Source organism: Gossypium arboreum, chromosome 6 (assembly GCF_025698485.1).
Source record: "Gossypium arboreum isolate Shixiya-1 chromosome 6, ASM2569848v2, whole genome shotgun sequence".
Taxonomy (NCBI): domain Eukaryota; kingdom Viridiplantae; phylum Streptophyta; class Magnoliopsida; order Malvales; family Malvaceae; genus Gossypium; species Gossypium arboreum.
The window spans coordinates 11,099,871-11,113,043 of record NC_069075.1 but is presented as its reverse complement, the minus strand read 5'-3'; the positions used below and the strand labels follow the sequence as shown (position 1 = coordinate 11,113,043).

The window sequence follows — 13,173 nt, the reverse complement described above, 5'->3', positions numbered from 1 at the left end:
AAGAAGTATGGCCTATTCCACATATATTGAACTAATCAATTTTATGATTTCTCACAACAAAAAGTGTGTCATGAGCAATTTCTTGCCCAAGACTTGTGTGAGCTAGGGTAAATTAAGTAAGAGGTTGAAAGTATAACAAAATAAAACAAATGTGGAATAAAGTATAAAAATTCAAAATAAAAAGTAGATCAAAACTAACCATGGGAAGAATCCAACAATTTAATTTTTCAATAGCTTTATAAATGAGAAGAATTCATCTTTAATTAATGATTTTAACTACTCAATTATTTAAATTAGATAATTAATTCCCATGACACCACCTAACCGAATTATGTTAATTTATTTTTGATTAAATAAAATGTGCATTACTTAATTGAGTTATTTTTACTAATCAAACAATAAGTTTTCTTAAAACAATGCTAAAAATGATATACAAAATATAATTTCGGATCTCACAACTCTAAGGTGAAATTATTAAATAAAATTCCTAAAGATAAATTTTACTATTTATTTATTAAATAAAAATAAATTTAATCCTAATTTAATTTTTAATAAAATATTTTTATAAATTTAAGTTTTAATAAAATAACTGGAAATATTTGATATACTACCAATGAAAATTTTAAACTCTAAGAGTCAAGAGGTTGACACGTGTTCAGTAATGGTATAATAAATATTAAAAAAAATACATAGTAATTTTTCAAAGCTATTATGGAATAAAAAAGGGTACATTTCTAATGTACCAAATGCTAATAAAAATAAAAATATTTAATAATTAATTAATTTTACATGTTTTGAATTCAATTTCAACTCAACCACATACTTTAAATGAATAATAAATATCTTTTTTTTAAAATAAAACTTGTTTTTTAATGTCAACTTAGTAATATAATGAACAATAAAAGATATTTTCATCGATTCAAAAGTTTTTCTAAACACGTTCTTTTATGTATATTATAGATGTGTTTAATTGAGTTAGTGTCACGAGTCAACTTGACACTAACTTAGTTAGGGAAATTACTTAAAAAAAAAGTGCTTTTCAATAAAGGACTGAATATATATAATGGTGTTTTCATCTTTTACTATTTTATATGAAATGTTTAAATAAAACAGTAAAGTTTAATCATAAACTCAAGCTTAGAAAGTAATTAATCATAAATATTTTACCATTTTACCTATAATATCAATTTTAATATTAGGTTTTTCTTAATATAATACCTAAAAGTACCCATAATCCCTCACAACCTTGAATAGGAAGATAAACGCGCTTTATCTCACATCCTCTTACATTGGTAACAAAATCTATAGTACATCTAATACTTATATTTAAGCACTTTATTGAGTTGGTGTCACCTTTAAGTCGGTCACCAACTCAATTATGAAATTACGGATATACCCATTCTTTTAGATTACAATTAATACTATTATGATAACACTTTTGTCTTTTCGTACTTTTAGCTCACATCCTCTTGCATTGGAAGCAAAATCTATAGTACATCTAATACTTATATTTAAGCATTTTATTGAGTTGTTGTCACTTTTAACTCGGTCACCAACTCAGTTATGAAATCAAAGATATATCTATTTTTTAAGATTATAATTAATACTATTATGATAGCACTTTTGTCTTTTCGTACTTTTATATCATCTTTAGTAAAACAATTAAAAGCTACAAATCCAAGGATCAAACACTTAAAATACCAGTTTGTTACCACTCCACTAGTACTCATTATTGAATTGTTTTTTAAAAGAAAGTATTTATGGACTTAAAATATTTTCTTTCACCCACATTGTAGGTGCGGCAAAATTTAATACTATATTTAAGATTTTGATTGAGAGAGTTATCCATCATTTAGGTTTCAACTTAGTCATAAAGTCACCAAAACTCCTGTATTTTTACAAAGCAATAAATATTATTTTGAGGGTTATTTTATCTTTTATATAAAATCTAAAAAATGTTTGCATATCATAAGTTTTGACCATAAAATACTATAATTTTAATCTCAACTTATCATTTCAACCAAGTAATATTTGATTATTTATCAAAATTTTAAATTTTACATATATTTTTCAATCAAATTAATAAATTACTTTGATAAATTGAAAAATAGTGCTGAATAATTAAATATTGAATTTCTAGTAATGAGTTTAAAATTTTAAAATTATTTGGTATTTATTTAAAATTAAGTGTTTAATATAAATATATTATTTAATAATATTAAATGTTGGGTCAATTGAGTTATTTTTCATTTACATTATTATTGTTACAACATAATTTAAATACGTTTAAATGTATAATATTTTTCGAGAATTTTGTCTAATTTAAACATTATATAAAAAAACTAAATGTTGAATATTAAAATTTAACATAAATAAAACAATAAAAAATATGAAAAGTAAAAGAAAATTAAATATTCAATCTTGCTTTTTGTCGAGTTATACATATAATTATTTAAATCTTTCATTTTGGGAAAAATTGAAGTTAATTTATTTGTAGATATAAGTGGAATTTTTATTGAATTTTTATTTTTATTTTTTTGAAATTATTGGATTATTATTATAATAAAAAACCAAAATAAAGAAGACCCATTTGCTGAATTGGGTACACTTCAGCTAATCGGGCTAAGGTAAAAACAATGAAATAAATAACAGGCCTACAGCAGAAGGCCCAGCAGAATTAAAAAAGGAAATGAAAAGACAAAGCAAAATATAGAAACCTAATTCAAAACCTCCAGTCGTCAGAACAGTTGGCCTCCAAAAAAATATCCTTTCCCATCACCAGGTACAGCTGTAAAATAGCAGATCTGCAGCATATCTGTTACTTTTCTGCTATGTTCATCAAAAAATTAATTGTTTCTTCATTCATTTCAAAGGTCACCCACTTTTCTTCTATTAATTTCAATCCTTGCAGACACTCCTTCTCTTTCATACTAAAGCTCTGTTTCTTCTTCCATTTCAAATAACACCCCCTTTTCTTCTTCAATAGCATTTCAAGCATTACAGGCACTCCTTCCCTTTCGGATCAAAGCTCTCAGACGTAACTGCTCCATTTCTCTTCGGATGGTTTCTGGAATCCCTCCCTCCAGGTAAAATCCTCTCCTTTGTTTAGCGCTTCTTTTGCGATTAGATCAACACATGTATTTTCAGTCCTTGGGATAAACTGAAATTGAATCTCTTGAAAATGACTCTTTATTTCTTGAATGTAGCTGATGAATGCTCTAATAATTGAACTGTCCCGGTAAAAACTTTGGCATTTTTTTAAAACCGTTTTCGAATCACTTATTATGTGTAGAATAGTAAAACCCATTTGCTTCCTTAACCTTACAGCTTGTAACCCTGCATGTGCTTCCGCCGCGAACGGAGACACTACATTGGAATGAAAAGCCGATTTAGAGGCTAAGATTCTACCCCCACTTCCTTTACAAACCAAACTTGAAGTAGATTTGGAAGTTTGCTGATCATAAGCCGCGTCAAAATAAATTTCCACATTTGCTCTCTGTTCGATTTGTGGAGTACTCATTTTTACTTCGAAGCTAAGAGTTCTTTCCTCTATTCCTTCTAACTCTGAAATGTAACTGGTGATTTGTTTTGCGATGTCTTAACTGTTAAGCTTTCTTCCTTCATATATTAACTTATTTCTATTTGACCAGATCATCCAGAGTCCACAGCAAAAAAGTCTACATTGCTCTTTCGTTTCATGGTTAAAAACCCAGGTAAGCCAATCCCAAAATACTGAGGAAATGTTGTCAAGTACCCATTCAAAATTTAACAGCCTCCATACTTCTTTTGTTGTAGGGCAAAATCGGAAAACATGATTACCATCCTCCACTTCTTGCTGACACCTCAGGCACCGATCTTCCTTGATCACTCTCTTCAGCTTTAAATTAGAAAACGAGGGAATGTAATTCCACTAAATCCTCTATATTTTAATTTTTACTTTCGAGGGCATGTTCAAACTCCATAATTTCTTGTAAAAATTTTTGGTATCGGTTTGTATAAAATTACTAGGGATCAGTGTAGATTCTTGTAATAGTTTATAGGCACTCCTTACTAAGAAGTTCCCTGATGGCTCCCCTCTTCACACTTGAAAATCGTCATAGATCGATTTCGCCAACGGGATTTATAGGATTTTCCTAGCAATATTCGAGTCAAAGGTATTGACAATCAACTTATTTTTCTAAGTTCTGTTACCTTCGTCAATTAAGTCAGACACTAATTTGATGTTTTCCTTTCTGCAATGATTTTGTAATCTGTCTTCCTCATTACTCGACATCCAAAGATCAGTCCATACCGATATGCCATCTCCCCTGCCTACTCTCCAACAGAAGCCCTTCTCCAGTATCCCTTTTGCTGACCAAATACTTCTCCAGGTAATTGAAGGTAAGTTTCCCAATGGAGCATTTAAAAAATTTGCATTCAAATAGTACTTAGCTTTTAAAACTCGGGCTAACAAAGAATTTGGATAATTAATAAGATGCTAACCTTGCTTAGCTAATAAGGTGATATTAAATTTATCTAAACTTCGGAAACCAAGACCACCAAATTCTTTCGGCACACAAATATCCTTCCAGGCACACCAATGAATCCCTTTTTTCTTTTTATTTTTTTGCCACCAAAATTTAGAAATTATTCCTTCTATTTCTGTACATAGAGACTTAGGAAACAAGAAACACACCATTGAATAAGTTGGTATAGATTGTAAAATGGCTTTAATAAATACCTCTTTACCACCTTGGGAGAAATACTTAATGCTCCAGTTATCAATTCGTTGTCGTAGTCTATCACCTGAAATGCAGCTTTCTTCTTCCTTCCCACCATATTAGGTAAACCTAGATATCGTTCAGGATCATTAGAACTGCGAACTCCTAGCACTCTGGTTATTATTCTTTGGACTTCCTCCTCTGTATTAGTGCTGAAGAAAATAGTAGATTTAGAAAAATTAAATCTTTGACTCGAACAAATTTCGTATTCATGTAGTATCTGTTTCAAACAAGTGGCATTTTTTTTTTCGTTGCTGTCCGAAATAAAATGCAATCATCTGCAAAAAGTAGGTGAGAAATCTGAGGCCCTCTTTTGCTTGCCTTAACTCTTCTCATTAATTTTTCGTGTATCCCTAACTTTATAAGGCTGGAAAGACCTCAACAAAATAAGAATAAGAATGGACTCAACGGGTCACCCTGTCTTAATCCCTTTGAAGGGAAAAAAGTATCCCCTTTATTCCCATTTAAGACAACCGAATAAGATACTGTAGTAACACATTTTATAAGTAAAGCCACCCAATTTGAATCGAACCCTAACTTCTTCATTATATCTTCAACAAAATTCCATTCAAGCTTTGCTCATATCTAATTTTACCGCCAAACAACCCTTTTCCCCCGCCCTCTTGTGTCTCGATGTATGTAGAAGTTCATAAGCCAGCAAGATATTATCTGAAATCAGCCTCCCTAGAACAAAAGCTCTTTGGGCCATATCTAGCATTTATCCATTACCAAACGAAGGCGATTTGCCATAACTTTAGCCAATAATTTATAAATTACATTACACAAACTAATTGGCCTAAATTGAATTATATCCGATGGATTTGCAACCTTAGGAATCAGCACAATATTTGCTTTATTAATTAAGTCGATCTCCATGCCTCCATTCAGGTGATTAAGATAATAAGTTGTGACGTCTTCCCTGATAATTGCCAGCACTTTTGATAAAATATCATCGGAAAACCATCTTCTCCTAGTGCTTTTGTGGGGCCCAGTTCTGCCAGTGCTTTTTGGATCTCCTGCTTTGTATAACTCGCAGTGTGCTTTGAGTTATCCTCATAAAAAATGTGTATAGAAATTCCTGATAAAACGTGCTCATAATTTCCCCTTCTCCCAGTCGAAAACAAGTCATGAAAAAATGATCTAGCAATCTCCTCTATTTCACATCTTCATCCGTTTCTCTTTCGTCATCATACTGCATTTTTTGAATTTGATTCCTCTGTCTTTTATGTGTTTCCTGTTTGTGGAAGAAAGCTGTGTTTTTATTCCTTAACTTTAACCAATTAACTCGTGGCCTTTTTTCCCAGTAGCGCTCATATTTATCAATCTCAAAATTGAGTTAAATTCTCGTATCAATGATAGCTGCCAAATTGTTATCATTTCTCTCAGCTTCCATCAGCTTACTCAATTTGGAGGTTAACATATTTTCCTTTGACACTTTCTAACTTACTTAACAAATCGTCTGTCGCATTTGCCTAGATATTTTTAACTACAATTAGAAACGATTCCTCCAGAACCCACCATGCTTCAAATTTGAAACTTCTAGACGTACTCCTAACATCCCTCTTTTTCGTGTTTATAAGTAATGGGCAATGATCTGAAAATGTATGAGGGAGGTGTTGAAGCTGAAATTCCAGAAAAAGAGCAAGCCATTCCTCAGTTGCTATTCCCCTATCCTGGCTGTCCAATCGCTCTTGGATATTAGTACCTAGCAGATTACCCCGTTCCCACGTAAACCAATTACCCATAAAACCTACATCCACCAGATTGCTGTCCTCCAATACCTTGCGAAAAACTTTCATTCTCCCTTCTTCGTGAGGTAAACCTCCCTTTTTTTCGAAACCATACAAAATTTCATTGAAGTCCCCACAAACCATCCAGGGAAGCTCTTTAAAATCACCTAAATGAAGTAAAAGATTCCATGCATCATCTCTGTCTTGTGAATAAAGAGACCCATAGTACCCAGTAAATCTCCATTTACTTCATTCTTCAACTTCTTCTATAATCACATCAATATGACTCTGCGAAAAACTTCTAAGCTGTATATTATTACCTCCACGCCAAGCCAAACATAGCCCTCCTTTAGACCCATTTGAATCTACATCTATATTATGCAAAAAACCACAACTTTTTCGAACTTGTTCCATCCGATTCTTACAAATCTTCGTCTCCACGAAGAAGACAACTTGGGGATTATGTAACTTTAGCACATGCCGAAGCCTTCGAATTGTCCGGGGGTTCCTCAAATCCCGGACATTCTAACTTAATATTTTCATTGCAACCGGTTGGCGTGCCTCTTGGCAGCTGCCGATAATAAATGACTGACTTCACCTACCCTCCTATTTCTTCCCTCCAAATCAGTCGTCTCCTCATTAGCCAAAAAATCATCCATCACTCCTTTATTTCTTTTTTTACCCTTTTCTCCTACCAGCACTCCATCTTCAAGATCATGTTCCATTAATGTGTGAAACTGACCCTCTTTGCTTTTTCCTTTTCACTCCATAAGTTTGTTATTCGTCCTTCCAAATTAATCCACAATGCGGGATCTATATTATTTCTATTGCGCATATTTGGCTCTAAACCCCTCTTATTACTCCCTAGCTTTTGTCTTTCCTCTTTACGTCCACCCCACTCCCCCTCTCATTCTTCCCGTAACTACACACTATTCATCTTAGAGCTCGGCGAGATTGTGCCCTCAAAGATAAATCCCATCCCATCTCAGCAATTTCTACTCTAAATTCCATCTTTGTTTCACAAAAAAAGTCGCTTATAGCCTAGTCGTCCACAATAAAAGCAAAACAGTGACAATCTTTCATATTTAAATCTAACATAGGAACACTTTCAACAACACATAATTTGTTTTTTCTTTTTTAAAGGCCTTCAAATTTAAACTTGAACTCTAATTCTCATAAAATTCCTATTTTCTTTTCCCAAATTTGAACCATCATACTCCATGAAAATATCTATAAAGTTGCCCATATGGACTGCCAAATTTTCCGAGAAAAAAACCAACAGGAACATCATGTAATTGTACCCAAAAAGGAGAAAAAATTAAAAGGACTTTCAAGGGATCCGCCCATCACTGCAGCTTACGTAGGACCAATAAATGATTATTAAAAGTCCATGGTGAACCCTTAATGACTCTCTCTAGGTCTATAATATGAAAAAATTGAAATAAGTATCTTTTCTCGCCTAGATCTCGGATTTGTACCCCTCGAACCGGATGCCATAAATTTGCCATTGTGCTCTTCATAGCCGAAAAATGGATCGTGCTTGCTGTCAGAAAACATCCCACCAGTTGATAGTCCCCCACTTTTCCTTCCGTATTAGATTCATCTGGTACCTGTAAAATCGTTTCTTCCTCTTCATCTAGCATTAACCCCGCAAAATTTGCTTCCATTCTGTTACGTCAATTAAAATTGGCTAAACCAACTTGCCAAAACCAAGAATAAAATTAAACCCAAGCCTGCCGTCACAGCAAAACAAATAACCAAAAGAAAAACCCTAAAACTGCCATAGAGAGCAGATAGAAATGTGCTTATTGAATTTTTTATTTACATTTGAATAATTGTAAGAAATAATAATTATTTGACATTTTCATAATTATAAAAAATATAATTATTGAAGCATGTTTATTAACAAAATGTAATTATATTTTAATTTTTATTTTATGTTTGGTGCTAATAATTATAATTATACATCTATATAATTTCAGATCTAAAAAATGCAACATATAGAATACGATCAAATATAAAACTAACTTACCATTTGAATTATTGATTTATCTAGCGAAATTTCACTAAAATTTCAATTACTCATGGCTCTTCCTCAATATTTAATAGAAGGATAAACGCCTGTCAATATGCTCGAACTTATGTTCTCTTGCACTAACAATAATATTAATATCAACTAAGTTAAGATTCAATCTAAAACTTTATTTATATTTTCTTTTGGTGATGAAAAAGAAATTATAAATCAAAGCCTATTGAGGCAAACCCAAATCCCCAAACAGGGATATTTAAAAAATGCATAGACCCTAATTTTCCAAGTGAGCCAACTTCCCTGGTTATCTTCTTTAAGAATGTGACAAATATTCCAAAGACGAAGCTAATACAAAAGCTTAAGAATTCTTTTGATCATAGTTGAATTAGACCCTTATGTACGACTTTCCTTGATAGTCGTAACCGCTTCCAAGCTATCTAGTTGGATCAACACATTATCTAAACCTCAATCAAATAGGATGTTTAATCCATCCAAAATATCCTACAGTTCAGCCTCGAACACTGAGCAACTTCTCAGAAACCTATTAAAGCCAGTAATCCACTCTCACTATCCTCAAATCTAACGGATCCATTTGTATTCAAATATAACCCACTTCCAAACGAATTTGAGCAAAGGATACTGTTTATAATAATTACCTAAACGTATTACACATATGAATAATTTAATTACAACACGAATGACTAAACGCATACAAAATGAAAATAAAGTATGGCATTGTCTTTTCTTTATTGAAAATGTAGTATGTCATTACCTATTTATCAACACATTAAAAACAATTCAATCAACGTCCTATTAAACAAAACTTGACTCAAATCATTTGGACCAAAATGCTTGAATAACGCCTGCTTATGCTTACCAGTGTTCCTTTGAAGTGTATTTATATAATTTCATAATTCCATCTCTTTCCAATCAAGTTATCAACTTGTGTCGTCTAGTGCTCGACAGAATTAATTGTTTATGTAGAAAAGCTTAATCATTATGAACAATCATTGATTTTATATATATAAACTAATTGGTAACATAAATAAACTCTCTTTTACGTGTCCAAATTATTCTTATATAATGAGATTTATTTTACTTTTCATTCAACCCTATTTTGATATCATGATAAATTTTAGAATGAGCATGACACCTCTCATATCTATCAGTGGGCAATAAACCGGGGGGTTTTTGTTATATTTATCTATCTAAGTTGCTTCCAATTTTAATTTATGCGAGTTTCACTTTATATTCATTTTTTTAATAATTTTATAGATTTTAATTATATCTATTATTTTTGACACAATGTTTAAAATTATCAATAGTCCCTCCCTAACTCATAAATGGGAGAATAATAAGTTTCAGTATACTCAAATTCACGTTCTCCTGCATTAGCAACAATGCCTATGCCAATTGAATTAAAATTCAATCGATCACTTTATATTCATTTTTATACTCGCAATGATATTTTCTTACTATTAACTCATGAAGTTGTAAGTTAATAATTTATTTATCCAATTAAAAAATATAATTGTGTAATTATAATGATATTTGTGATTCTTAATAAAATTATTTGAAAGTTTATGTTACAATCTTGGTGTAATCATTATTTTCGATAATAGTTTCTATTAAAATTTGTTAACTTAACATATTTATTTTTCATCAATCATATGACACATTACATGAGGGTAGCTTAATCAACATCCCAAATTGACCAAAATATTTATGATTTAATGATTGGATAGGATTTTAAGTAAAAAATTGTAAAACTTAATTTCTAACCTTTTAAGTATAAGGATTAAATCTCAAATTTTTTAAAGTAATTGATACTAACAACATATTTTAACCAAAAACAATTGTCATCCTATTCGCACATAATTATATTCTACTTTATACAACATGGCTTACAAGAAAAAAAAGTTGAATTTTATTTTTACAATATGTTTTTTATATCTTTATATACCTAAATAAATCTTAATTAACTTTAATTTATATCTAAATAAAACTTGACCTTTAATTTACGCATATATATATATATATATATATATATATATATATATTTTTGTTTGTCATAAATATTTTTAAAAAATTCATGTGAGAAAAAAAACAATTAGTATTAGATATTTTGTTTGGAATAAAGACTATTATTAAATATTTAAAGCTTATTTGAATAAAATAAATTCATAAAAAATTCATAAAAATGATAATATACTGAAGCAGCTTAAGTATTTTGATCAAAATAGGGCAATTATATAACGAAACTTGATTCCTTAAACCAGACTGTAAAAGGTTTTTGGTAAAGATTGATTAATTCTCCCTTCCGTTTTTTTTTCCTATAATAATTTTTTTAATGAAAGAAGTATGAAGTGTTTAGTTGTAACTTAAAAGGAAGAATAAATGAAAGAAATACGAACCACCTACATTTGTCATGGGTTACGCATGGGAGCCCGCAATCATGGCACATTGGAGCGATCTATCATGCTTAAGGAGGTCATTTGGCCCAACTGGATTGACTCATGGTTTGGAGAGATTGAAGGCCCAACTGCAAAGTTTGGTAAATATGGAACGTAATCTTCGAAGATTATGCAATCTTAGATATGACATGTAATCTTAGAATATATGATTCTGTAATTTTAGAGATTTGATTTTGTAGATGGCTTTTAATCTTAGCCGTTAATGTACTTTGATTTGTATTGTTGAAATTGGGGAGGCTTAACTATAAATAGAGGCTTCTCCCCTCATTGTAAATCACTTCAGTTTTGAGTAATAGAATTCTTGAGAGCATTCACTCAAACTTTCTCTCTTGTATTCTTAGTTTTTCTGTGGCTTTGTTCTTATATTTCAAGTTCGTTCATATTTGATTTACTTCCATTTGCATTTGTTCCTTGGAGGAATTCTAATTGAATCCTCAATTGTTGGGAGTTAGGCTGACTTATGCATTTTTGAATCAAAGAATTTGCCTAAGGCCTCACTGATTGCAAGATAAAGTTTTAGCCATGTGACAATTGGTATCCGAGCTAGTGTTTCAAAGGCACTGTTGAAAAATGTCAAAAGAAATTGTTGAACATATTGAGCCAATGGAGACCTGTGGAAGGGCCAGGAAGGCTAGCCGTTCGAAGGATATGCTGTCGATGCTGGAAGGCCGAGTGGTCAATCTTGAAGAGTCCATGGGGGACACAAAAGACACACTCGAGATGATAGGGGACGCAAAGAGGAACTGTGCTCAGAGAAGGAGCAACTCAAGGAACAAATGGACGAGGCCTTTAGTTCCAACTTGGATGCATTGCAAGCTCTCTTCAACACCACGATGGTTAAGCTGACAGAAGAGACTGAAACTCTTGAAGCTATTATAATGACTATGAAGGCAAACAATGAAGCTATAGTGGCAGGATCGTATACAAAGATCGAGGAGCTTGAGGGAGAGTTTGCTTTGTGTCGTATTGCTGTGGGATGATGGGTGTTGGTTGAAACACCAAGCCATAAGGTTAAAGTTCCCAAACCGAAAAAGTTCAAGGGGTAAGGTCCGCAAGGGAGGTGGACAATTTATTATGGGAGACTGAGCAATACTTCCGTGCCGTGGGTATCAAGGATGATGATACTAAGGTAAATACTACTTCTTTGTATCTCATTGACGTTGCTTTATTATGGTGGCATCATAGGTACACAAATATGAGACGTGGTGGAACCAAAATTGGGACTTGGGAGAAGTTTCAAAAGGAGTTCAAAGTATAGTTTTACCTAGAATATGCCGAGAAGGAAGCCCGGGCAAAGTTGTTCTGGTTCAGGCAACAAGGCACAATAAGGCACAATATGCTAGAAATCACTGATCTAACTGAAGATAAGGCATTCTTCTTCTTAAAAGATGGATTGAAGCCGTTAAGCAAGAACTGGAATGTCAGGGGGTCGAAGAACTCTCCAAATTCATGACCATTGCTCAATCACTTCTTAAGCTAAATGTTAAAGGGCCGAAAAAGTCTGAGTGTTCCAAGATCAAATTTAAACCCAAGAGTAATTGTAACACCCCTAACCCGTATCCGTCACTAAAATAGGGTTACGGAGCATTACCGTAAAAACATAACTTAAAATATTCATTTCCAAATATTTCATTAATCATAGTATAATCTATTAATACACATGCATATTGTCCTTTATTCGAGCCTTTGAGGCCTTAGAAATACTTTATAAACGATTTAGGACTAGATCGAGAACATTTAAAACATTGAGGAAAAAGTTAGAAAAATTCATACTGTAGGGGTCAAACGATCGTGTGACTCACATGGCTAAGACACACGCCCATGTCTTAGGCCGTGTAACATTCGAAATAGGGACACAAGGTCGTATCCCAGCCCGTTTTCATGCCTGTGTAACTCTCTAACTTGTGCCACACGGTCAAGCCACACCCTAGTATGTCAGGCTGTGTAACACTCGAAATGGCTTCACATGCCCGTGTGCCAGGCCATGTGCTAGGTCGTGTAACTTTTGAAAAGTAACATTTAAAATCTACAGGGGACACACGGCAGTGTCGCATGGTCGTGTGCCACACATGGCTGAGACACACGCCCGTGTCTCAAGCCGTGTGGGTATGAAATTGGCCAAATTCAAGCCATTTCTATCTCCAACTCAAATATTTACCTACAAGTATTTTGTTCCCACA

The 13,173-nt window shown here is 32.4% G+C and overlaps 1 protein-coding gene across 1 annotated transcript; it reads right to left on the bottom strand.

Annotated features, from left to right (window-relative positions):
• Positions 1–3,031: 3,031 nt before the first annotated feature.
• LOC128293765 (uncharacterized) lies at positions 3,032–3,520 on the bottom strand. The gene has a single exon (XM_053029272.1). The coding sequence runs from the start codon at positions 3,518–3,520 to the stop codon at positions 3,032–3,034; it is 489 nt and encodes a 162-aa protein (XP_052885232.1).
• Positions 3,521–13,173: the final 9,653 nt, after the last annotated feature.